Here is a 26,666-nt window from a genome sequence, read left to right as displayed (position 1 = left end):
TCACTGACAGTGAATGAGCCCATGAATGATGGATTCATGTTTTCATTGTCCGTTTCCTCGTGTGTTTACAGCCTGTGGGTCGGACTGAAGGGTCACGTTGGACCAAACTTTATAATACAGTCGTTTCTAATACAACATCAGTTCAAAGAAGAGTGCAGTGAAACACATGACCCATTTTCCAGCTGTTAACCATCATCCACAGCTGGAAACCTCTGATTCATCAGCTCAGGGGCTGAACTTTTACCTGGAGCTCAGGTAAAACCTCAGGTAAAACCTGAGCTCCTGCTGAACAGCAGTGATTATTAATGAGAAAGCTGCTCAGCAGTGAACCCGTCTTCTTCTCTGCTTTTAGAAAGGTGGGGACAGGAAGTGTCCCTACAGAGACACACAGGTGAAAACACCTGAGCGTGAGGCAGAGGCTCGCTCTCTCTCTCTCTCTCTCTCGCTCTCGCTCTCTCTCTCTCTCGCTCTCTCTCTCTCTCCCTCTCTCTCGCTCTCTCGCTCTCTCTCTCTCTCTCTCGCTCTCTCGCTCTCTCTCTCTCTCCCTCTCTCTCTCTCTCTCTCTTCAGTCGCGCGCTTTATGCTAATCACTCTGTGAGCACGAGCCCTCCGGAGGGGCGTAGAGCGCGCGCCAGCAGCAGTTTGGCTCGTGAACCCGAGCGTCAGTCCCCCGGCGGGTCCTCGGTTCTCTCTCCGGCTCTGAGGCTCCTCTCTTCCGCGCTCAGCGCAGCACTTTGGCGGCGTGGACCCCGTTTGCTCTCCCGGTCCTCCTGGTCCCTCGCACGGACTGAAGCTGTCCGCTGCTCCGTCTCTGGGCTCGGGTTCCCGCTGTTCGCCTCGCTCGGTCCGCTCGGTTCTCCCTGTTCTCCGCCCGGAGCCCCTGCTCAGAGTTCACCGTTCTGCGGTTCTCCTCTCGCTCTCTTCTTCAGTTTGAACGTTTTTAGACCCGGTTGTCCGGTTCTTTGTCCGGTTGGCCCTCCTCCTGCTCCGGTGCCTTCGGTAACCGTCTCAGACATGGGTTGGAGCGTCGCGGTTCTGCTGTCGGTCATCTGGGTTCAGTTCACGACGGGAGTCCCGGACGGACCGGACGTTCAGGGTAAGCTGACCTCACCGACCTGCCGCCGTTTCGTTCGTTAGAAAGCTGGAGCCCGGTTCTTTAGCGTGTTTCCGTTTTCCGTTACTTCAGCACATAAAACTTCTGCTGACTGATACTGCACTGGTTCTGCACTGGTTCTGTCGGAACCATACGGGCAGAGCAGTGTGGTTGTATGAAGCAGGACATTGGAAGGTGTCAGATGAAGCTGACTGCATTGAAATGATTGATCCATCTTTAGTTCTGTGCTTAATGAGAACAGCTGTTCGCTGCAGCTGGAATCAGAACTAACCGGAGCTCCAAGGTTCGGTTCAGATCTGGGCTCAGCTGTTTTTAGTGGCAGCTACTGAATGAATCCACATTAACATTAAACTGCTGGGAGGTGAGGTGGGAGGGGAGGTGAGGTGAGGTGGGAGGGGAGGTGGGAGGTGAGGTGAGGTGAGGTGGGAGGGGAGGTGGGAGGTGAGGTGAGGTGGGAGGTGGGCTGGGAGGTGGGAGGTGAGGTGAGGTGGGAGGGGAGGTGGGAGGTGAGGTGAGGTGGGAGGTGGGCTGGGAGGTGGGCTGGGAGGGGAGGTGAGGTGGGCTGTGTTACCATAGCTGCTTCCATTTTGGATCCGGTTCACATCATTAAGCTCCGATCTTAACGAATCTCTAATTAACCTGAGGAGGCGGTCAGGTGACGCCAGCAGCTTCCGGTCCGTCTCTCCCTCTGGTTAAAATGAGGCTGACAGCGGTGGCAGGTTATATCAGCTTCAGCTCTCAGTGTGTCAGCTCTGGATCCGGAGCACCAGGAGGAACTGGCCTATGTTTCACTGTCACAACAATCCATACCAATCAATAATCAATACTAAAGATCTTCTGTCGCTGAGCTCATTGTCAGGTTGTAACATTAATCAGGCTTCATTAATGTTAATGAGTTAATTTAGTATCTGCCACTATGAACTGTGGGATTCTGTCCTCTGCTCCAACAGCAGCTGATCCTGGATCTGAACTGAGTCTGTGACTGCTGCTTTTTAACTCTGCTGACAACTGACAGAGAAACCTGATAAAGAGGATTCAGACTGGATTCACCTCAGACTGCTGCTGAACCTCAGCCCGGCTGTCAGCTGAACTCTCCCTCCCCCTCCTCCTCACCCTCCTCTTCCTCCCCCCTTTCCCTCCTCTTCCTCCTCCTCAGTGATTGACGTGTTGAGTCTTCAGGACTCGAGGCAGACTGTAGCGGCGGTGGAGAAGCTGTCTGGCGGTCTGAGCACGCTCAGTGACATATATGTGGTGTCGACGTTGCGGCTGCCGGCAAAGCTGGGCGGAGTCTTGCTGGGTGTCTACAGCAAACAGGACAACAGGAAGTACCTGGAACTTGCCGTCATGGGGAAGATCAACAAAGGTTGGTGGAAGCTAACTGCACTAAGCCAAACTTCATTCAGATTCTCTCCACTTTAAATCTGGGATTCTTCTTCATCTTCAGTGTAGCAGCAGGTGTAATCCACCACAGGTTCTACGGGTCACTGAGGGTGTTAGGAGGGTCCTGTAGAAGCTTCAAGTGGTCAACAAAAGGAAAGACATTTCTGTTGGTAACTGAAGAGCTTCCAGTAGCAATGAGGACATTTTCGAGGTCACTGAAGATGTTCTCTGAGGCTCCTTCTTTAGGAAGTTCTACATGTTCTTCAGGAAGTGCAGGGGTCAGTGAAGAGGTTCTAATCGTCCCTCAAGTGGTTGTTGAAGAGTGCTAGTGGTGGAAGGCTTGTGGAATCTAGTATTCTTAGAGGAGGACAAAGGGTTTCTGAAGTTTCCTGGGGTCACAGGAGGTTGTAGATGTCCTCTGAGAAATTCTAGTGGACACTCAAGACTTCACTCATCACCATGGAGGCTCTAGAGGCCATGGAAGAGATAAAACAGATCTCTGGAGACATTGTAGTACTGGACCAGCAGCTGATGACTCATGAAGGGGTTGAGGTTGGTTTGTCCTCTGTCCATGTGGGACGTTCTGTGCATGGTTACAGAGAGCAGTGGGAAGACCTCAGACTGTAAGTGTCCCTCAGGGATCCAGTCTGGTCTGATCAGCTGGACGCTGCTGGACTTCAGAGTCCTGCAGAGGAATGTGGCTCTGGTCTGGGACGGTGAGTCACAGCCCTTCATCCACTGCTCTGACAGCATGATCACTATAATCTGACTCTGAGTTTCGTCAACACTGTGTGTGTGTTTTGGCTCAGTGTGACCTTTGACCTCTGGACAGGGTAATGAGTTTGTGAGCAGACCTTGGTTCCTCCTCTGAGTCCAGCTGCCGGAGGGGGGGTCACGATGAACTGATGATGATTTCCATCATCGATTAATCTGCCAGTTTTTGTCTCAGTGAATCATTTAAGTGTTTTTTCCATAAAATGTAAGAAAATGGTTCAAATGCCTGTTATAACACGTGACGTCTTCAAAATATGATGAAAATACGTCGATAGAATAAATCGATTATTCCATCATCAGAATAGCTGCTGTTAATTTTCTGTTGACCGACTAATCGTTGCAGCTGCAGTTACAGATGTGTGGAGCTCTAACAATCCGTTAGATGTTCAACAGAAATTAATTGGAAACTATTCTAATAAATTCTTAATCATTTTGTTTTTCAGGCAAAGAATCGGAGCTTTTTAATCAACTTAACATTTTTATTTTTTCACTTTTTATGGACAAAACAATCAATCAATCAAATAATCAGCAGATTGATCAATGCTGAAAATAACTGTCAGTTCCAACCCTGAGTGAAAGTTATGTGTTCATGTGTGTTAAAGAGTGGTGCTCTAACACACATGAACACATGAACCCTTCCCACTGGTTCCTGCTGACGCTGCTTTAATCAAACAGCTGCTCTCTGTGGTTTTTATCAGACAGACCGGAGGACACCCTCACGTTGTTGGGGACTGTTTTCTTCGGCGGATTGATCCACGGTTGGTGCTGATGGTGGTGAAGCAGCATGTGGATCACTGCTGTGTTTTAATGGAGCTCAGAGGATCAGTGTGATCACTCGTGCTTCCTGCTGCCGGAGTGGACAGACATTCAGTCCTGCCTCAGCCGGCCTCTTTTTTCCATGTTCTCATGCAGAGTGAACATGGAGCAGGGTGTGACGGGGCCCCGGGCCCCAGGCCCCGCCCACTCCGCAGGGTTGAACATTAGCAGCTGACATTTTCATTTTCAGACTGAGCCGACAGATTGTTTTCCTGATCGTTCCGTCGATCTCTCGGCCTACAGAGCGACGGACACCCGTCCCTGTGTCTCTCTCAGAGTCTTCACTCTTCTTCTCCTTCAGTCCTGGTCCGTTACGTCAGAGCTGACGGGAAGCTCCACACCGTCAACCTGCAGAACGCCAACCTGGCCGACGGCCGCACTCACTCCGTCATCCTGAGACTCGGAGGCCTTCACCGTGACAACATGAACATGGAGCTCTATGTCAACTGCCGATTGGCCGACTCCACCCAGGGCCTGCCGCCGCTCGTCCCTCTGCCCAGGGAGGCAGACATGGTGGAGATCAGACATGGACAGAAGGCCTACGCCCGACTGCAGGTCAGAGAGACAGTGAGGATGATGGTGATGATGATGATGATGATGATGATGATGGTGGTGGTGACATGTTCAGAACGACCTGTTTCCACAGACATGTATCTGACAGGTCACACACACAGTGAGTATAAGGTACCATAAACAGAAAGGTTCCTGTCCCTCAGGTCCGTCTCAGGTCCCCCTGTCCACCATCAGAACCCTGCTCTGAACCAGACGGTCAGAGAGAGGACACGAGATACTGAACCTAAGTCACCGAGACACAAAGTCTGACCCAGGTCTGTGTGGACAGCTGCCGCAGTGGACAGCGTCCACGGGTGAATGTGAGGATCCAGAAGGTTTTGCACAGATAGACTCAGGAGACTCAGACACACCTGAAGCAGGACTACCAAGGACAAAGTGTCCCCACGGGTGGGACAGAGTGTTTGAAGGGTTGAAGTGCTTGATTGACATGACCATACAGAGACAGATCTCTGAATCAATACCATCTTAATGTCCCCCCCGTCCCTCAGGGTGCAGTGGAGTCCCTCAGACTGGCTCTAGGGGGCAGTGTTGCTAAAGCTGGAGCTCTGACTGACTGTCCGTTCCAGGGAGACTCCTCAGCCTACAACTCAGGTCAGCTCAACTGATCAACAGCCTCTTGTACTTTTTTGTCGGTGAGACAGATCCGTCCACCTCCGTCTCATCCTGTGTAGCTTGGTGTCCCACCTGTCCCTGATCACACTCGTGTGATATGTTGTTTTTCAGTGAGTGGGGAGGTCAACTCCATCCTGGGTGAGTTTATACCTGAAAACACAAAAACCACATCCATTACACACCTGTTCAGACTGACACCTGAGATCAGCTGATCAGCAATCACCTCCTGATCCTGTGGGTCTGATGATGTTCCCTCTCAGGTGATCACACCAAGGCTCTGATTGGTCAGCTCATCATCTTCAACCAGATCCTGGGGGAGCTGCGACAGGACATCAGAGAACAGGTAAGACAGGACATCAGAGGACAGGTGAGACAGGCATGGAGCAGGTGACAGAGAGCAGTAAAGTGGACATACCTGTAGAGCTCATCGGTCCTCTCGTCCTCAGGTGAAGGAGATGGCCCTGATCAGAAACACCATCCTGGAGTGTCAGGTTTGTGGTGAGTCAGCAGCTCTCTGTCCTGCTGTTAATAAACTGGCATTGGACGTCTGAGGACCTGATTGAAGCCCGTCTCTGTCTCTGTAGGTTTCCACGAGCCTCGTTCCCGCTGCTCTCCTAACCCCTGTTACAAAGGCGTGTCCTGTATGGAGAGTCTGCAGTATCCGGGGTTCACCTGTGGACCCTGTCCACCTGGAACCGCCGGTAATGGGACGCACTGTCAGGACGTGGATGAGGTAAACAGACAAGAGTGACACAACAACAACAACAGCAACAACACAAAACAACACTACATAACATACAACTACAACACTGAGCAGAGTCCGGGGCAGTGAACTGTCTCTTTGTTTGTCACATATTCAAATAACAGACAGTAAAAATGAATAGTGGACATTAACTTTACCCCCCTGTCCCCTGTCCCCCGTCCCCTCAGTGTGAGCTGCAGCCGTGTTTCTCTCCTGAAGCCTGTATAAACACTGTGGGGGGGTTCAGCTGTCAGCCCTGTCCTCCTGGCCTGTGGGGGGCTCCACTGGCTGGAACTGGTCTGGACTACGCCAAGACACACAAGCAGGTCAGACACACACACACACACACACACAAATAATAATGATGATGATGGTGGTGATGATGATGATGATGACACCAGGCGTCTGTCCCTCTGTCTGTCCCTCAGGACTGTGTAGACATTGATGAGTGTGTCGATCTACCTGACGCCTGTGTGTCAAACTCCGTCTGCATCAACTCTGTGGTGAGTTCCTGCTTCTTCTGTCCCTGAGCAGAGATCAGGTTATGATCAGCTGTGAGCTGAGACACGGGGACGCTGCGCCCTCTGGTGGACACTCCGCTGTAGCACTATCAAACTGTCTTTTCTCTCAGGGCTCATACAAGTGTGGCGGCTGTAAACCTGGTTTCCTTGGCAACCAGACGTCAGGTTGCTTCCCCAAGAAGTCGTGCGCTGCATTGACCTTTAACCCCTGCGACACCAACGCCCACTGCACCATGGAGAGGAACGGCGAGGTTTCCTGCAGGGTGAGGACGCTGCCTGGCTCAGAGGCTTTGAGTCTGTGCAGCAGCATGTTAACATGAGCCCGCACCGTGTTCCTGTGCCGTGTTTTCAGCGGCTCGTGACGGCGTCCGAGCTTCTGTAGCCGAACGTCAGATTAACGCTCACCGAGTCTCGACCTGTTCGTCTGTGTGTGCAGTGCAACGTGGGCTGGGCGGGAAACGGTAACACGTGTGGAGTGGACACAGACATCGACGGGTATCCAGACCGGTCTCTGCCCTGCATGGACAACGACAAACACTGCAAACAGGTGAGACACTTCGCCGCTGCTCTGTCCTGCTCTGTGTCCAATAACAAGAACGTTTTACAGTTTTTATGGTGAAAGATGTTTGGTCTCTGAAATGATGAGTGTTCCATCGATCAAACATCTCAAAGTGCAGTAAAATCATTTGACCTTCAGGTTTTTCTTCCACTCTGTGTGTCGCTGTAACTCATCACACAACACCACACCACACCCCGTCTCATAACGCGTCTGACTCTGTGTTCGTCCAACAGGACAACTGTATGTTTACACCAAACTCAGGTCAGGAGGACGCTGACAACGACGGGATCGGAGATCAGTGCGACGAGGACGCCGACGGAGACGGCATCAAAAACGTGGAGGTGAGACAGGAAGCTCTTTCCACTTATCGCAGCGCTCGCTGATGCAGAACGCCACTTCAGGTCCGTCCTCTGTCCCAGAGGACATGCAGCTTGTTTGAGTTGAGAACTGTAGAAACAGGAAGTAAGACTGTTGTCTCTGTAAAGGTGTTGTTCACACAGGTATTCCCCACACACCTTAACCCATCGCCCTGGATGTTTCCGTCAAACATGATGTGTGTCAAAAGATTATTAAACTTGTGTCTGTCCTGAAAATGTCCATCTTTTTATAAAAGAGCTCAACTAAAGAGTGTGTAGTAGCTGTAAGCTGTCACTCGATCACACACAGTGTCCTCTGTCCCTCAGGATAACTGCCGGTTGGTCCCTAACAAAGACCAGCAGAACTCAGACAGCGACTCGTTCGGAGACGCTTGCGATAACTGTCCCAACGTCCCCAACAGTGACCAGAAAGACACCGACAACAATGGACAGGGAGACGCCTGTGACCAGGACATTGATGGAGACGGTAAGAGACGACCGGTCTGTCTCTGGGTTCATTCATCACAGACACAGCAGAGGACAGAAACACATGAATCTGTAGATCGTAGGAAGGTTGATTTACAGCAGGAAGCAGCCTCAGGTCCTACTGTCCACCGAGGTCAGGGTCAGAGGGTCCAATCATCAGAGCAGCCTCAGGTCCTACTGTCCACTGAGGTCAGGGTCAGAGGGTCCAATCATCAGAGCAGCCTCAGGTCCTACTGTCCACTGAGGTCAGGGTCAGAGGGTCCAATCATCAGAGCAGCCTCAGGTCCTACTGTCCACTGAGGTCAGGGTCAGAGGGTCCAATCATCAGAGCAGCCTCAGGTCCTACTGTCCACCGAGGTCAGGGTCAGAGGGTCCAATCATCAGAGCAGCCTCAGGTCCTACTGTCCACCGAGGTCAGGGTCAGAGGGTCCAATCATCAGAGCAGCCTCAGGTCCTACTGTCCACCGAGGTCAGGGTCAGAGGGTCCAATCATCAGAGCAGCCTCAGGTCCTACTGTCCACCGAGGTCAGGGTCAGAGGGTCCAATCATCAGAGCAGCCTCAGGTCCTACTGTCCACTGAGGTCAGGGTCAGAGGGTCCAATCATCAGAGCAGCCTCAGGTCCTACTGTCCACCGAGGTCAGGGTCAGAGGGTCCAATCATCAGAGCAGCCTCAGGTCCTACTGTCCACTGAGGTCAGGGTCAGAGGGTCCAATCATCAGAGCAGCCTCAGGTCCTACTGTCCACTGAGGTCAGGGTCAGAGGGTCCAATCATCAGAGCAGCCTCAGGTCCTACTGTCCACTGAGGTCAGGGTCAGAGGGTCCAATCATCAGAGCAGCCTCAGGTCCTACTGTCCACCGAGGTCAGGGTCAGAGGGTCCAATCATCAGAGCAGCCTCAGGTCCTACTGTCCACCGAGGTCAGGGTCAGAGGGTCCAATCATCAGAGCAGCCTCAGGTCCTACTGTCCACCGAGGTCAGGGTCAGAGGGTCACCAGCTCACCAACAATGGATCAGTGACGGTCAGAGATGTGAGGGGAGCGATTCCTGTGCTGTGACGGTTGGATCGGCGTCTGCTTTGTGTTTACCTGACAGACGTTCACTGACAGGTCTGTGCTGCTCATGTTGTGGCTGTAATGAACGCTGCAGCCTGTAGGGGGCGCCTGTAGATTCCTGAAAACCTCATCTATACATGGGTTAGTGTCTGAGTGGATTTTATTCTGGTCTTTAGTCCGTTTCTGCAAAACTCTGCTGATGGTTAAATGTGTGTGTGTGTGTCTGTGTCTGTGTGTGTGTGTGTGTGTATGTTCAGGAATTCCCAACGTTCTTGATAACTGTCCGAAGGTACCGAACCCGATGCAGACAGACAGAGACCGGGACGGAGTGGGAGACGCCTGTGACAGCTGTCCTGAGCTCAGCAACCCTATGCAGGTTCAGTTCTGTCTCAGTCCTCTGATGCGGTGCAGCTTCCTGAAGCTGCAGAAACTAAGATATTTCTAATTTGGTCCTGATCTGCTTTTCTTTTTAACATGATTTTGTTTCTAAGATTCAGATTCAGATTGAGGGAACTTCAGCATGAGGTGGAAAACAAGACACAATAACACGACAAATACAAAATCCTGTGCAGGAGAAGTTAGAGGAGCAGTTCAAGCCACGTTTATTCTTTTTATTATTGACACAGGTGTAAACTTATGAGTGTCAGTCACAGATGATCGTTGCAGATCATCACCATCACCAGCAGGGAGGGCAGGTCAGAGGTCACAGTGTGTCTTCATCAGTGTCTCCTCTCTTTCTCAGACGGACATCGACAACGACCTGGTGGGAGACGTTTGTGACACCAATCAGGACACGTACGTGTGACACACACATGTCCCTGTGTGTGTGACATAAAACATTAGACACACATGACGTGCACTGGAACAAACACTGACACTGAGTGTAACCTCGTCCTCTGGTTTCGTCCTGCTGCAGGGACGGAGACGGCCACCAGGACAGCCGAGACAACTGTCCAGACATCCCCAACAGCTCCCAGCTGGACTCCGATAACGACGGCCTCGGCGACGACTGCGACCACGACGACGACAACGACGGCGTCCTCGACGACTACGACAACTGCCGACTCATCGTCAACCCCAACCAGAAAGACTCTGATGGTAAAGACTGGGAGTGTGACGCTGTCTGAGGACGACAGACAGCACTGACGTACTGACAACACGTACGAGAAAAAATAGAGGACAAAGACAAAGAAAACCAGGATTATTTCCTGCCCATCAGGCCCACGCTTCGTATTTCATACAAACATCATGTCTGTTCTCAGTTTTCCCAGAGTGAAGTGAGTGACGGTTTACTGACCTGAGCTCCGGCTGTTTTATGTGAGGACCGTAGAGCTGTCCTCTGTCTGTCCCAGGCTCTGTGGTAAACAGGTGGATCATCAGCATCGAGCAGCTGTTTAACTTATTCATGGAAACACTGGACGGTGTCAACCTGTCTGTCTCTGTCTGTCCTCAGTGAACGGCGTTGGAGACGTTTGTGAGAACGACTTTGATAACGACGCTGTGGTGGATTTGATGGACGTGTGTCCAGAGAGCGCTGAGGTCACCCTGACAGACTTCAGAGCCTATCAGACCGTCATCCTGGACCCGGAGGGAGACGCCCAGATTGACCCCAACTGGGTGGTTCTGAATCAGGTGACCCTTAAACTCACGCCAGCTCATTTCAAAGGTTTCTTCAAGGTTATCTGATGGTTTGAGAGGGTACCATGAACTAATCCGTCCTCAGTCAGCTCTGCAGAGTCTCAGACCAAATCCACCTCAGGACACTGAGGAGACGACTCTGGTCTGGGACAGGTGAGCCTGAGGTCATGATGCTGAGCTCACAGCTGGAGCATCTTCATCCTCTGACCTCTGACTTATGTCTCAGTGAAACTGAAGATGTGGACAAAGGTTTTGATCAGATCACGGAGTGTCTCAGAGCCTCCACCTCGCTCACCTGTGGTTAGACCCCACCCCTCCTCAGGTTCGGATCCAGATTGGGATCAGTCCTTCTTCATAAACACAAACCTGCTGTGCTGATGTTTTTTCTCCTCAGGGTATGGAGATCGTCCAGACGTATGAACAGTGATCCTGGCCTCGCTGTGGGGTACGTGTTTTTACTCGACTCTTTATTAAATGGCCGCAGACCTGTCCGGTCCTGGTCCCGGTCTAGACCGTCTTGCTGTGTGTCTGCAGGCTACACGGCATTTAACGGCGTCGATTTCGAGGGAACGTTTCACGTCAACACGGTCACGGACGACGACTACGCCGGCTTCATCTTCGGTTATCAGGACTCCTCCAGTTTTCTACGTGGTGATGTGGAAACAGACGGAGCAGACGTACTGGCAGTCCGTCCCCTTCAGAGCCATGGCCCAGCCGCCCTGCAGCTCAAGGTCTCCACTGTCTTCCACTCTTTGTTTCTACTGTTCTTCTTCACGGCCCTGCTCATGCAGGCTGATGGAGTTACAGGCCAGTTGCTGCTCTCTGCTGCCTCGTGTGGCGTAAATGAAAACACGGGTGTGGTCACTGAAAGTTCGCGCTGCGGTTTCTAAAACCTGCAGGTGGTTGTTTGGTTCCTCAGCTGTTCTGTTGCGTTCTCCTGGTGAACGATGGCAGAAACTGAATAATCACTTTCAGCCACGTATCTGCCCTGCAGGCGGTGAAGTCACGGACCGGGCCAGGTGAGTTCCTGAGGGAACGCCCTGTGGCACACCGGAGACACACCTGGAGAGGTGAAGCTGCTCTGGAAGGATCCGCGAAACGTCGGCTGGAAGGACAAGACCTCGTACCGATGGCAGCTGAGCCACCGGCCACAGGTTGGATACATGAGGTAAGACCACCAGCAGACCTGCTGCAGTACTCTGTGGTATAGATACTGCAGTACTCTGTGGTATAGATACTTGCAAAGTTACTCTGTGGTATAGATACTGCAGTACTCTGTTGGTACACTGCAGTACTCTGCGTATAGATACTGCAGTACTCTGTGGTATAGATACTGCAAGTACTCTGTGGTATAGATACTGCAGTACTCTGTGGTATAGATACTGCAGTACTCTGTGGTACACTGCAGTACTCTGTGGTATAGATACTGCAGTACTCTGTGGTATAGATACTGCAGTACTCTGTGGTATAGATACTGCAGTACTCTGTGGTACACTGCAGTACTCTGCGGGTATAGATACTGCAGTACTCTGTGGTATAGATACTGCAGTACTCTGTGGTATAGATACTGCAGTACTCTGTGGTACTCTGCAGTACTTTCCCAGCCTGCAGCTGTGTGTCTTCCAATCGTCTGTTTTTCTTCTCTCTCTCTCTCCCTCCTCTCTCTTCTCTTTTCTTTTTACTGGCATTCTTTCCCTCTGAAACTTCTTTGTGGCTCCGGGGCCCCCCGGTACTCTATTGTACTCATCTCCATGACGACCAAAGCCCTGGCAAGAATCCGCCTCGGCAGCCGTTTGATATGCAGATGAGACAGAGACGCAGAGCAAACTGGATGGGATGAAATATCCAGTGTTTCCAGACTCAGAGCGAGAAAACAGAAACTGGGTTATAAAGTTTGTTGGTGCTGGTTTCGGAGGAGCAGGTCACTGTGACCAGTGTCTGTCACTGGAATCAGCAGCAGGTTCAAACCGTCTGGACTCACATTCTTCAGTCGGGGAGGGGGGGGTTGGGGGAAGGGTGGGGGGGCGGGGGTCTGTTCACAGAGCTGAAGGGAGAGTCCAGAGGCCGGTGCCCCCCCCCCCCCCCCCCCCCCCCCCCCCCCCCCCCCCCCCCCCCCCCCCCCCCCCCCCCCCCCCCCCCCCCCCCCCCCCCCCCCCCCCCCCCCCCCCCCCCAGAGATGGTGTCTCTGTCTCCGAGTTTGTCCCACACATGGGTTTCTAACCCGTGGTGTCCCTGTGTTTCAGGGTGAAGCTGTTTGAGGGGGACAGACATGGTGGCGGACTCTGGCGTGGTGATCGACACCACGATGAGAGGAGGCCGGCTCGGCGTCTTCTGCTTCTCCCAGGAAAACATCATCTGGTCCAATCTGCGCTACAGGTGTAACGGTACGACCTCTGACCCACTCTGACCCCTGTGCTGTGTCACAGGAGCTGAACACACCTGGACTCACCTCAGAGAGGAAGTCCGTGTTCCATCTGACATGTTACTGATCTCTAATAACAGCTGATGTTTACCGTGTGGTTAGCGTGTGCTGTTCTCCCGGTTTCAGACACGGTGCCTGAAGACTTCCAGACTCATCGTAAACAGGTTCTGATGCACATTCAGGTCTGAGAGCCGCAGGACTGTCCCCCCCCCCCCCCCCCCACACACACACACACACACACACACACACACCTCACAGACACACACACACACACCTCACAGACACACACACACACACACACACACACCCTCACAGACACACACAGACACACACACACACACACACACACACACCTCACAGACACACACACACACACACACACACACACACCTCACAGACACACACACACACACACACCTCACAGGACACACACACACACACACACACACCTCACAGACACACACAGACACACACACACACACACACCTCACAGACACACACACACACACACCACACAGACACACACACACACACACACCTCACAGACACACACACACACACACACACACACACACCTCACAGACACACACACACACACCTCACAGACACACACACACACACACACACACACACACACACACACACACACACACCTCACACCAACACCACACACACACACACACACACCTCACAGACACACACACACACACACACACACACACCTCACAGACACACACACACACACCTCAGACACACACACACACACACACACACACACACCTCACACCACACACACACACACACACACACACACACACACCTCACAGGACACACACACACACACACACACACACACCTCACAGACACACACACACACACCTCAGACACACACACACACACACACACACACACACACCTCACACCACACACACACACACACACACACACACCTCACAGACACACACACACACAACACACACACACAACACCTCACACCACACACACACACACACACACCTCACACCACACACACACACACACACACCTCACACACAGACACACACACACCTCACACCACACACACACACACACACCTCACACCTCACACAGACACACACACACCTCACACACACACACACACCTCACACACACACCTCACCACCACACACACACACGCGCACACACACACACACACCTCACACACACACACGCACACACACACACACCTCACACACACACACACACCACACACACACACACACACACCTCACACACACACACACACACACACACACACACACACACACACACACCACACACACACACACACTAATGCATCACTATACACACATCCCTGAACACACAGTCTGTGTGTGTGTGTGTGTGTGTGTGAACTTTGTACTTCTATCTTTGTGAGGACCAGTGTGAGTTATTGACCTCACAGAGTGGGGACATGTTGTCCGGTCCTCACACCTTGCTGATGAGAGCCGTCAGCTCCGGGTAGATCCTCCGGAGTGGATCACAGCAGCTGGGAGCGAGGGCCGAGCCGATGGCGGGAAAAACCACGGAAGCATCCAGATAAAAAGAAGAGCGAGGACAAACACGGATCATTGGTCTGGCTTTTCCTCATTGGACAGAAGAGAAGGGGCGGACATGGACGTGGACTTACTGCTCCTGGACAGGTTTTACATGTTCTCTACCTGAACATGAGCCTGAGACTTTACGTGGTTTGTGCAGTTACTGTCACTGCCTGAAGGGGGAGCCTGACGCTCTGCGCTGCTGTTTGAAAGTTACAGAGAGGCAAGGGAACGAATGAGTGTCCTCACAAAGACAGAAGTACGTGTGTGTGTGTGTGTGTGAGAGAGAGAGAGCGCTGAATGAAAGGGAAACTGAGAGGTCAGTCTGTGGAAACACTGACGGGGAGCACCTGAATGCACCATCAGTCTGTGGCTCGTTGGATCTGAGACAATGGTGAAGTGTGAGGGACGTGGACGTCTCCTTCAGTCACAACAGCTGAGTCAGCTGCGGCCATAGAAATCAAACAGGAGGCGTCAACCTACAACTCCCAAGGTGCATTTCACTCAGAAACAGCCAATCACAGAGCTTCATACCCTGCTGTGAGCTCTGCTGAAGGTGGAGGAGCCATCAGCTCCTCACACTTCAACACAGGAGACAGGAGCCCTGTCCACTGTCCACTGTCCACCGTCCACCAGCTTATCACAGCAAGAACGTCCACATGTGAAAAGATGTGAGGGAACAGGGAAGGGTTGATACGGACGCGTCATCGTGTTCTTCGTGTTGCTTTTCGTTTGATGTTGGGATCGAACTTTGTCTCTGACTCTCTGTGGAAAACGGCCCAGATGAGAACTGATGAGCTGACGCTGAACAGTGGAACGTTCCCTTTACATGTCGGTGTATTTTCAGATGTACACGCCTCTGTTCTAATAAAGTCCTCGAGCCCACTTCTCCTGAAATGTGATTTTTGCTTTTCAGACTGAGGACAGGTTTATGAGGACGTTTCCAGCTGCTGTAATCAGCTCGTTGCTTTATGTTTATCTTGTTTTAGTCTGAATGTTTCTGTCTCTGCACCGATGAGACCAGCGGCGTACAGTGTCTTCAGGTCGTCCATCCCTCTGTCCATAGTCCCGTCCTTGTGAGCGCGATATCTCAGGGACACCTCGAGGGGGATTTCCTCACATTGGGCAGAAATGTTCACTTGAACTCAAGGATGAACGGATGAAGGTCAAAGGTCACGGTGACCTCATGAGACATGTTTTTCGTCAGAATTCAAGAATTCACCTTCAGTTCAGTTCCTTCACAGTCTTGACCTGCAGCCGGTTGGTGGAGGCGGAAATTCTAATTTAAATACGGTTTGATGCTCAGAGTGAAAGCTGAGAGCGCGGTGACGTGAAAGGCTGAAAACTACGAACCTCACAGGCAACACATCAGGTGCAGGTCTGAGGGTCTCAGACTGAGACATGTTTCTCACCTTTGTCCTCTGACACCTCTGTCCTGGTGGTGGGGGGGCGGTCGTGACCCCTGGACCGGGGGAGGCCGGGACGAGTGCAATATTGGAGGGGGGGCATGACAACAGTGCACCGCATCCCGGACCTGCCCGACCCCGGGAGGAAACACACCACGCACCCTGAAACACACACACACACACGTCAGAGCGAGTCCGTTTACAGCTGAACTGAAACAAACAACGCTACACTAACTCCATCATATCTGATGATTCATGTGGTTCACCACAGAGAACAGTGAGGAGATCCTGTCCTGTTTGTAATCCTAACCACGACCTTTGACCCAGCCAGGGGTCAAAGGTCGTGTTTATGGAACAGTTTCAGAAAAGAGTAAAATGAAGGATCCTGTTATAAACACAGATTCAAACCAACCAACACGTGATAACATTAATGTCTCACTGACAATAATCCTATAATATGTAAAACACCTCATCAGCTGTTAGGAGGAGAGCGTGAGCATCACAGAGGCTCAGCTCAGCAGCAGTGGACGGGACTCGGAGATCGAACAGCCGTATAAAGCAGCGCAGGCTGCTCGTCTCTCTGTTACATGCACTGTGTGTGATCGTACACGTGTCGCTGCCAGCAGCATTTTCCTGCTCGAGCTGCTCCTTCGAGTTTCTCTGTGATCCGTCGGGTCGTTTGGTTAAAGAGAACAAACCTGCTTTGATTCCAATGAACCAGTTTAACCAGTGAAGAGACACAGAGAAAACAGACTGGACCACAGGGACCCACTCACAGACTCACGTACAGTACAGTACTAGTTAGTACGGTAACCTGTAACTAGGCGACTTCCTTATAAACTGTAGCAGGGCAGAAATATAAAGTAACATACAACAGACAGTACAGACCAGCCGCTGAGGACAGGACGTGAGTGAAAGTACGGAGTTAGTAAAAGAAGCAGGTCAGGATGAAGCAGGTAATCCAGACCCTCACCTGACAGGTGTCCTCGCTCACCTCGGCCCTCTCGCTCTGCTGCTGCTTCTCTCAACAAGCAAACTGGAACTCAGCCTCTGCCTCTGTGTCCTGCAGTTTCTGGTCTGTGGAGGGTCTCAGTCTGTCAGTCCTGGTTTTGGTCCGCCCCCCTGCCCCCCACTCCCCCGCCCCTCTGCCCCCCCTCCTATACAGACTAACAAAGGCTTTGAGCGCTGCTCAGTGAGGCGTGGAGGGGCTGTGCTTCACGCTGTGAGGGCCAACAGCTTAACCTGCTAAACTCTGCTGGGACCCTCCATCACACACTCACATCATCGTCCGAAGTCACACAACTTTATTTAAACATTTTGAACTGATGAACGTGGAGATGGAACAAACTGACACAGGTTAGTCCTGTGAGCTGCTGCTGCTGCTGCTGGGGGGGGCGGGGCGGGGCGGGGCGGGGGGGGGGGGTCTCGGGCTGCAGTCTGATGAATGACTGAAGCTCTGAGGTCGTGAGCTTCAGGTGAAATAAGTTGACCTGAAACCACTTGACATGTAAACAGCAGCAGCTTCATGTCTCTGTGTCAGCGCTGCCTCCTGCTGTCTGTCTAACGCTACTACAGCTCAAACTGGTGGACGGGGGGGCGGGGGGGGGGGGGGGGGGGGGGGGGGGCAGCACTGCTCTGCTACTGCAGAAATATCATCTATTTAATACTGATGATGTGGCTGAGTCGTTTACTGTGTTTACAGGAGGAAGTAGTAAATATTAAGTTCATTCGTTCATTCCTTTGCTTCATGAACCTGTTTCTGTTTTACCATTTTTCTTTAATGTAAAATGTGAGTGTGAAGCAGCTGCTGTCAGAGAGTCCAACGTGTCCCTCTGTGGACGAGCAGAGTGAGCGACACTCAGCTTTTATTTATGTCCTGAATTATTTCAGAAGCAAATCATTTTAAAGTTTCTGCCTCAGTTAAACGAAGCGACAGCAGCTTCTGCAAAGACTTCAGCTTCCTGGAGGTCTGAAGTAAAAATAAACTGCTGCTGCACTGCAGTGTGTGTGTGTGTGTGTGTGTGTGTGTGTGTGTGTGTGTGTGTGGACAGTTGTCGTGCAGCAGGGTGGTGGTTGTTGGTGATTTTTTTTAGAAACGACTGAAGCTCCCAGGTCAGCTGTGAACGCACCGCGAGGTACAGACCAGAACACAGAGTGGGACACCACAGCCTGGACAGACCTGGACGGGGTCTTTAGTGATACCTGGGGAGTGCTGGCCTGACCTGGGGAGTGGTGGAGACTTCTGGACGGACACGTTGAGAGTCCCTTGGTAATTTTCTGCAGTACAGATTGAGGACACGGACGGACTCTGATGTTGGAGGTAAGAGCCTGAAACGAAGTCTGGTCCAAACTAAACTCTGAGAAACTCCATCGCTAAAAGGTAACGTCCACATGACCCTGCTGCTAACAGCTTATTTACACTGAGTTTGCATTAAACTACGACACAACAATTCTTTAAAAACATAAAAGCATATTAAAGATAAATCAGTGAATGATTCAGAAATTCACTGCGTCATCATTAATATGTGAATGTCACGGATCTGTGAGCTGGAGTCGCTACGCTAATGCCCCCGGTCTTTATGCTAAGCTATGCTAACTACTTCCTGGTGTAGCAGCTCTTTAAGTCTCTGTAACAGTAGCATGGAGGACGTTCAACTGAACGATCACAGGCGTCAGGACACGTTCGGGCGGGAAATGGGACAGATGATGATGATGATGATGATGATGATGCTGAGTTTGACAGTTCAGGTTAAGCTGTGGTCCACTTTGACTCGTCCCCTGTAGAAAGCCAGTTTACTTATCTGAGACTGGTCCATGTCTCTGTCTGTCTCGTCCCACCTCAGGCCTTGTCTCTGACACCTGAGCTGCTTCGTGAACAGGATTCTGTCGTTAGCATGTGTTGGATGTTGCTGTGCGTCCTGTCGAGCTCAGCGTTCGCTCTGATGGACAAAAAGGGCCCGGAAATAATCCCAGAATAAAATATTCACAGGAAATAATCATAAAAAATAACAGACTTCATCAGAATCATCATCAGATCAGAGAAACACACTGTAGATAGATGTGTGTGTGTGTGTCTGTGTGTGTGTGTGTGTGTGTCTGTGTGTGTGTGTGTCTGTGTGTGTGTGTGTGTCTGTGTGTGTGTGTGTGTGAGACTGTAACTCTGGGGGGCAACTGGGGTTTAAATTTAGACTTCATCCTCCATAACACACACACACACAGCCCCTCCCACCTGTTAAAGAGGACTAAAGGTCAGAAACTCACAGTATCACCCAGTCACTCCTCTGTACATTCATTCATTCATTCATTCATTCATTTTAAAGGAACAGTAACGATCACTGGACTGAAACTGAAACGGAAAATTAGTTTCGTGCTGAATTCGTCAGCAGTTTTCTGAAGCTACGTTTAACTCAAAGTACACACACACAGACACACACACAAACACACACACACACATACACACACACACATACACACGCACACACTCACACACGCACACATACACACCGGAGCTCGGACCTCAGCACCACCTGCAGGTTAAAGGTCACATGACAGGAAGAAGAGAAATAACAGTTATCAGCTGTTACAGCAACACAACAAACACCACATGATACAAAAAGGACAAATGAGAGTGAGAGAGCAGCTCTCTGCTCTGTGAGTTCACACAGGTGAGAACGAGCCCAGCAGGTAAAACACACCTGACCTCAGCTGAACGTGCAGTTATGTGAAATTTTATAAACATGAACAGATACAAATACACGTATGTTTATATGTTAATGATAAAATAAATTCCATAAAAATCTACATGAATGTGACATAATGTCAAATAAGAAGAAACACTGATGTCAGGGTTCGTCATCGTCATCATCATCATTGTTGTTATTGTTATTGTTGGACCACATGCTCAGGTCTCAGGTGATAAGTCGTGTGATGTCACACAGGTTGTCTGATGGGTCCTGAGGAAGAAGAAGAGCTCAGCTAACGGACAGGTGAGTGGTGACGTGCTCAGCTGATGTTTGTCCTGGAACGTGACAGATGAACTGTGTTTACGTCTGATTCGTCTCTCACACTTAGGACACGTCTACATGAAGACGCCTGACGTTTAAAACGTCTCCAGGTGGTTTCAGCAGAGAGCTCTGTCCACAGTCACACACCTGGACAATATGAAAACAGGTAAATCTCTTCTTCTTCAAACTCTTTCCAGTGTAACAACTAGTTAACTGTATAACCAGCAACGTCTGGTGAGTGAGACAGACAGCTGGTAACATCTGTACGAGTCCAGACAGCAGCTCTGCTGTGTTTAAACTGAAGGACTGAAGTTCGTCCTCTGTCCTCACACACAGCTCCGACCCTCACTGAGCAGCTGCAGCATTATTCAGCAACGTCTCCGGTTCCACCGAACATACGGAGACACATTCACACACAGAGACACGTTCAACACACGGAGACACGTTCACACACAGAGACACGGAGACACGTTCACACACGGAGACACGTTCACACACAGAGACACGTTCACACACAGAGACACGTTCAACACACTGAGACACGCTCACACACTGAGACACGCTCACACACAGAGACACGTTCACACTCAGAGACATTCACTTCCTGTGGACACAGATGTAACAGCGATCAGATTCAGTCTGCAGGTTGATGTGAGTGAACGTGTGAATCCCAGCGGCTGAATGTGGACGTGCTCTCAGCAGTAAAATGGGATTTTCCTTCTTTATCATCATCATGTATCATCACTGACAGCTGCAGTCACATGACTGTGTATGTGACATACTGCACTGTGTCCGTGACACGGGGGGGCGGGGTCACAGTCAGTAACGATGGATTAATGTGATGCGAAGAATCCAGGATGATCCGTGTTACGGAGAACGATGATCAGTCATTACTAATGAACTCTGATAGTTTCTAATCACATCAGTCACTGAGTCGTACTGAGGAACACTGAGGGAGAGAGAGGTAACTGGAAGCCGGGCTGTTCTCGCTCTCCCTCTCACATCATGACTGAGTGATGGCTTACATGAGTGGATGAGTTCATTTAAAGATGAGTTAGTGAGGATCTGATTCGCCGCCTCCACCTGTGGCGTTCGTCCTGTCGGAAGGTGCATTTCACCCGCAGCCAATCAGCCAATCACAGAGAGAAGCTTAAAGGTCATGCATCAGGTACTTCACTGTCTGATTCAGTTACCGTGGCAACAGCAGCTGAGGCTCATGGGTGTTGTAGTATTCAGAGACAGGGGCCGGGGGGGTTGGGGGCGGGGCGGCGGGGTGTTAGCATGGTCTGTGGCTAAAAACAAACTGTGTCTCTGGCTTTCAGAGCCGGGCCGGTCTCTGTGAGCCTGATGGAGCCTCAGCCCGCCATCACACAACACACAGTGTTACCATGGAAACACTGCATCCACCTGACTCTGCTGCTGGTCCAGCTGAGTTTACCTGAAGGTACAAACACACACACACACAGTCTGAACTAACCACACTGTGATCTGTGATCCACTGAGTTAAACACCAGAATCAGTTCTGATTATTGATTAGCCACATTATGTGTGAACTGAACTGTACGTCAGTCCACTGTGCTGCTGCTGTGTCAGAGACACTGGACCTGTCCGAGTCCAGAAGTCATCCAGTCACAGGAGGCCTGCACACGTGGCCTCACAGGTGTAGTTTCACATCTGGTTTCTCAGGTTTGGTTTGTAAATGAATGTGGAACTGTTCAAACAAACCCTGCGGGACAGAGGACAGTCTCCTGAGTGGACTCCAGCTCGTCCACATTTCACTCTGTGTTTCTGATGCTCAAACTGAACTCGTCCCTGCAGCTGGAGCTTCCTGTCGTATCCTGAAGTGTAACTCTGACTTTGTGGCTGCGACGTTGGACCTGGGCAGCAGTGGAGCAGGTGGAGCAGCAGGTGGAGCAGCTCTCAGCAGGGAGTCGGTGAACACAGGTTACTGCAGCGCCCTGCGCTCCTACCGCACGTGTACAAAGCGGATGGCGCGGGCGTGCCGGGGCGACCTGGCGTACCACTCTGCCGTTCAGGGCATCGAGGACCTGCTGATCCAGCACCGCTGTCCCCGCGTGGGGCCCACGGCCGAGCCCCGCCCCCTCCCTCAGGGCGCGCTGCCGGGAGACGCCTGCCTCTACGAGAGGAGCTTCTTTGGCAGAGAGGGTCGGACACCAGAGTACCTGCACTGTGGCGTCTTCGGAGACCCGCACGTCCGAACCTTCAGCGACAGCTTCCAGACATGTGCCGTGCAGGGGGCGTGGCCTCTCATAGACAACGAATACCTGTACATACAGGCCACCAGCTCGCCAAGCAGGGGAGGGGGGCGTGGCACAGTGCTCACTAAGGTGAGTTACAGACACCTGGACCAATGTCTGATGGTACTGCAGAGCCTGCGTCAGATCAGCTGTCTGTGGTCTGAGGTCACAGCGTCTGACAATCACTGATCAGTCACTGATGCAGGTATGACCTGTAGTCAGATGAAGAGGTGATCCTGTGTGATCATCACGTTCAGACCTCAGGCCGCACACACCTGACAGACAGAGAGCAGCTGAGGCCTTTTCTTCTCTTCCTGTCTGTAGAGTCACAGCTCGCTGACGCTGACTCTGACTCTGACGCTGACTCTGACGCTGACTCTGACGCTGACGCTGACGCTGACGCTGACGCTGACGCTGACGCTGACGCTGACGCTGACTCTGCCTCTGACGCTGACGCTGACCCTGACGCTGACTCTGACGCTGACTCTGACGCTGACTCTGACGCTGACTCTGCCTCTGACCCTGACCCTGCCTCTGACTCTGACGCTGACGCTGACGCTGACTCTGACTCTGACCCTGACGCTGACTCTGACTCTGACGCTGACTCTGACGCTGACTCTGACGCTGACTCTGACGCTGACTCTGACGCTGACTCTGACCCTGACCCTGACCCTGACGCTGACGCTGACGCTGACTCTGACTCTGACGCTGACTCTGACGCTGACTCTGACTCTGACGCTGACGCTGACGCTGACTCTGACTCTGACGCTGACTCTGACGCTGACTCTGACTCTGACCCTGCCTCTGCCTCTGACCCTGACGCTGACGCTGACTCTGACTCTGACGCTGACGCTGACTCTGACTCTGACCCTGACTCTGACTCTGACCCTGACTCTGATGCTGACGCTGACGCTGACTCTGACGCTGACTCTGACACTGACTCTGACGCTGACGCTGACTCTGCCTCTGACCCTGACTCTGCCTCTGACGCTGACGCTGACTCTGACGCTGACTCTGCCTCTGACCCTGACTCTGCCTCTGACGCTGACCCTGACTCTGACCCTGACGCTGACTCTGACGCTGACGCTGACTCTGACCCTGACTCTGCCTCTGACGCTGACTCTGACGCTGACGCTGACTCTGACTCTGACTCTGACTCTGACTCTGACGCTGACGCTGACTCTGACGCTGACTCTGACTCTGACGCTGACGCTGACTCTGCCTCTGACGCTGACGCTGACTCTGACTCTGACGCTGACGCTGACTCTGACGCTGACTCTGACTCTGACGCTGACGCTGACTCTGACTCTGACGCTGACGCTGACGCTGACACTGACTCTGACGCTGACGCTGACGCTGACGCTGACTCTGCCTCTGACGCTGACGCTGACTCTGACTCTGACGCTGACGCTGACGCTGACTCTGACTCTGACTCTGACTCTGACGCTGACTCTGACGCTGACTCTGCCTCTGACCCTGCCTCTGCCTCTGACGCTGACGCTGACGCTGACGCTGACGCTGACGCTGACGCTGACTCTGACGCTGACGCTGACGCTGACGCTGACTCTGACTCTGACGCTGACGCTGACTCTGACGCTGACTCTGACTCTGACCCTGCCTCTGCCTCTGACCCTGACGCTGACGCTGACTCTGACTCTGACGCTGACGCTGACGCTGACTCTGACTCTGACCCTGACCCTGACCCTGACCCTGACCCTGACTCTGACGCTGACGCTGACTCTGACGCTGACTCTGACACTGACTCTGACGCTGACGCTGACTCTGCCTCTGACCCTGACTCTGCCTCTGACGCTGACGCTGACTCTGACGCTGACTCTGCCTCTGACCCTGACTCTGCCTCTGACGCTGACCCTGACTCTGACCCTGACGCTGACTCTGACGCTGACGCTGACGCTGACGCTGACTCTGACCCTGACTCTGCCTCTGCCTCTGACGCTGACTCTGACGCTGACGCTGACTCTGACTCTGACCCTGACTCTGACGCTGACTCTGACTCTGACTCTGACCCTGACTCTGACCCTGACGCTGACTCTGACGCTGACGCTGACGCTGACTCTGACCCTGACTCTGCCTCTGACGCTGACGCTGACTCTGACTCTGACTCTGACCCTGACTCTGACTCTGACTCTGACTCTGACTCTGACTCTGACCCTGACTCTGCCTCTGACGCTGACTCTGACGCTGACTCTGACGCTGACTCTGACGCTGACTCCGCTTGTGTCTTCACAGATCACCATCATCTTTAAGAACATGCGTCAGTGCACTGATCAGCAGTTGTACCAGGCTGAGCTGGATAACGTCCCCGCTGCGTTCGCCGACGGCTCGGTGTCGAGCGGTGAGCGGCGAGGTCACCACAGCTTGACGGTCCGGACTCAGAGTCCCGGCCGACACGCGGAGATCCGAGCGGCCCACATCGGGACTCTGCTGGTGGTGCGTCAGAGCGGCAGATCGCTCGGCCTGTCGGTCCGATCGCCGCGTGGCATCGTGGAGGCCTTTGGCCCCGAGCAGGACCTGCAGCTGTGTGTGTGGGGCTGCCCCCCCTCCCAGAGACTCAACACTCTCCATCCGCCGCCGGACTCCTCGCCGTCCGCCACCATTGGCGCCCACACTCACTGCGCTGCGCTGCTTCCTGCCCGGGACGTTTACTACCGGGCCTGTATGTTCGACCTGATCACCAGCGGAGACCTGAACTCCAGCGTGGCCGCCGTCAGCGCGCTGCAGGACGCCCAAAACATGATTTCTGAACGGGAGAGAGTTCACCTGCTGCTGGTCGCCTCCGCCGAGCCACGCCGAGCACGGCCCCACCTGACGCTGCTGCTGCTCGGCATGCTGGGAACTCTGACCAGAGCCTGAAGCAGCAGGAAGTCACTCATGACATCACTCCACACGGATCGGAAGATCAGAGGAGAACAGGACGCACACTTGTGGTCATGTGCAGGTTGAAGGAGACACAGCAGCTGGTTCATGTAGAGTGTGTTTGAGCTCACCTGATGTGCAGCCGACACCTGGACTCTGTGATCAGCCTAACGTTCCTCGGTCTGGACTGCAGGTACGGCTGAAACCATGGACGCAAAGGCCTCTCATATTTCTGCCAGTCTGGGGGTTTACCTGGTCCAGGTGTGTTTCCATCACCTGTCGTCCTTCACTTTTTCAGTTTGTGAATAAAAACCTGAGAGTAAAATGTTGAATATCCCAGAATTCTTTTTCTTGCTGTGTTCAGTGTAACAGCAGCTGAATAGAAGCTGCAGTGAAGCACGAACCTGAGGAGAGGAAACGTCAGGTCTACGTCACGTTCCCCGTCACGTTCCCCGTCACGTTCTCCGTCACGTTCTCCATCGTGCCTCGTACCTGTGGGGGATGTGCCCACACTTTTACAGTCGCCCTGATGTCGCCCTGAATCATCAGCTGATGATTGGTTTTTCTGCCTTAAGTCCCGCCCCTCTTGCTGTGATATCGTTCAGCTCGAGCTGAGGAGGCGGGAACTAGCAAGCTTCATGGTTAGCCCCGGCAGGTAGCCGCCTGAAGTGGCTTAGCTGAAGTTTAAATATTGTTTTTGTGGACGTAAGCAGAATGTATCAGTGTCCCAGTCCTGTCAGACACGTCTCTATCAAGCTCTGTCTTTCTGTCTCGAAGTATCAGGAGACAATGGACGTCTTTTTCAGAAGAAATCCTGTAAGTGAACTTTGAAAAATGCTGACATTAAACAACATGTAGCCTATTTCCATTTCATTTCATATTACTCTTCAGTATTCATTACCGCTGCCCCCTGCTGGTGCAGGTGCAGCTGCTGGCGGCGTCGGCCTCAAAGAGAGCGCAGGGAGGCTCACAGGTGAGAGGCTCCCAGGTGAGAGGCTCCCAGGTGAGAGGTTCCCAGGTGAGAGGTTCCCAGGTGAGAGGCTCACAGGTTCCCCTACACTTCTGAAAGCTTGCCACGCCCCTGACGGGAGCCTTTCCCGTCACTTAACTCCACTCCCACGTGGCAGGAACGAGGCATTAGCACTACGCTACGCTAACCAGTCCTCACAGCAGTGCTCTCTGGGACTTGCAGTTGACTTGTCTTCTGGACATAGTCTGTGTCCTTTGACTTCAAAATACTATTGATATTAAAATAAGAACTGAGTTTAGCTCCGTCCACACCTGTGTGACCAGTTTAAGCCCAGTGAGGCTGCAGAGTGTGGACTGGTCCAGTGGGCACCATGTGACTGTCACCTGTGTATAAGTTAGAATAAATAATATAAACAAGTAATACCTGGTTTATAACAGATTATGATGTTTATCAGCAGATCTGAGAACAGCTCTCAGTGTCAGAGCTGGAAACACGGATCCACACTGATCTGATCGCAGCTGATTTATGG

General features: G+C 52.3%; 2 protein-coding genes across 2 annotated transcripts; both read left to right on the top strand.

Moving 5' to 3' along the window:
• The first annotated feature begins 700 nt into the window (after window positions 1–700).
• On the top strand, window positions 701–13,233 carry thbs3a (thrombospondin 3a). The gene is given in 27 exon segments (XM_041044062.1): window positions 701–1,096; window positions 2,271–2,477; window positions 4,386–4,639; window positions 5,146–5,248; window positions 5,381–5,407; window positions 5,530–5,612; window positions 5,716–5,767; window positions 5,854–6,002; window positions 6,200–6,337; window positions 6,440–6,514; window positions 6,643–6,795; window positions 6,969–7,079; window positions 7,325–7,432; window positions 7,775–7,934; window positions 9,243–9,361; window positions 9,728–9,780; window positions 9,902–10,083; window positions 10,439–10,617; window positions 11,018–11,038; window positions 11,040–11,068; window positions 11,135–11,264; window positions 11,266–11,339; window positions 11,599–11,656; window positions 11,658–11,791; window positions 12,867–12,882; window positions 12,884–13,007; window positions 13,172–13,233. Coding segments are annotated over 27 exon segments (2,883 nt in total). The 5' UTR covers window positions 701–1,014.
• Window positions 13,234–18,114: 4,881 nt separating this feature from the next.
• On the top strand, window positions 18,115–25,492 carry hjv (hemojuvelin BMP co-receptor). Its single transcript, XM_041045351.1, has 6 exons — window positions 18,115–18,348; window positions 19,967–20,014; window positions 20,100–20,198; window positions 21,355–21,476; window positions 21,851–22,380; window positions 24,541–25,492. The coding sequence occupies exons 4-6, from the start codon at window positions 21,380–21,382 to the stop codon at window positions 25,162–25,164; spliced, it is 1,251 nt and encodes a 416-aa protein (XP_040901285.1). The 5' UTR covers window positions 18,115–18,348; window positions 19,967–20,014; window positions 20,100–20,198; window positions 21,355–21,379; the 3' UTR covers window positions 25,165–25,492.
• The last annotated feature ends 1,174 nt before the right edge of the window (window positions 25,493–26,666 follow it).

Source organism: Toxotes jaculatrix, chromosome 8 (assembly GCF_017976425.1).
Source record: "Toxotes jaculatrix isolate fToxJac2 chromosome 8, fToxJac2.pri, whole genome shotgun sequence".
In the NCBI taxonomy this organism is placed as follows: domain Eukaryota; kingdom Metazoa; phylum Chordata; class Actinopteri; family Toxotidae; genus Toxotes; species Toxotes jaculatrix.
This window is presented reverse-complemented; position numbering and strand designations above follow the sequence as displayed.

Bases quoted from the DNA above. Each gene is read 5' to 3' on its own strand.
- hjv (XM_041045351.1), top strand. From the start codon at position 21,380: ATGGAGCCTCAGCCCGCCATCACACAACACACAGTGTTACCATGGAAA. The intron at 21,477-21,850 runs GTACAAACACAC...TCGTCCCTGCAG, and splicing joins CCAGCTGAGTTTACCTGAAG to CTGGAGCTTCCTGTCGTATC. The intron at 22,381-24,540 runs GTGAGTTACAGA...GTGTCTTCACAG, and splicing joins GTGGCACAGTGCTCACTAAG to ATCACCATCATCTTTAAGAA.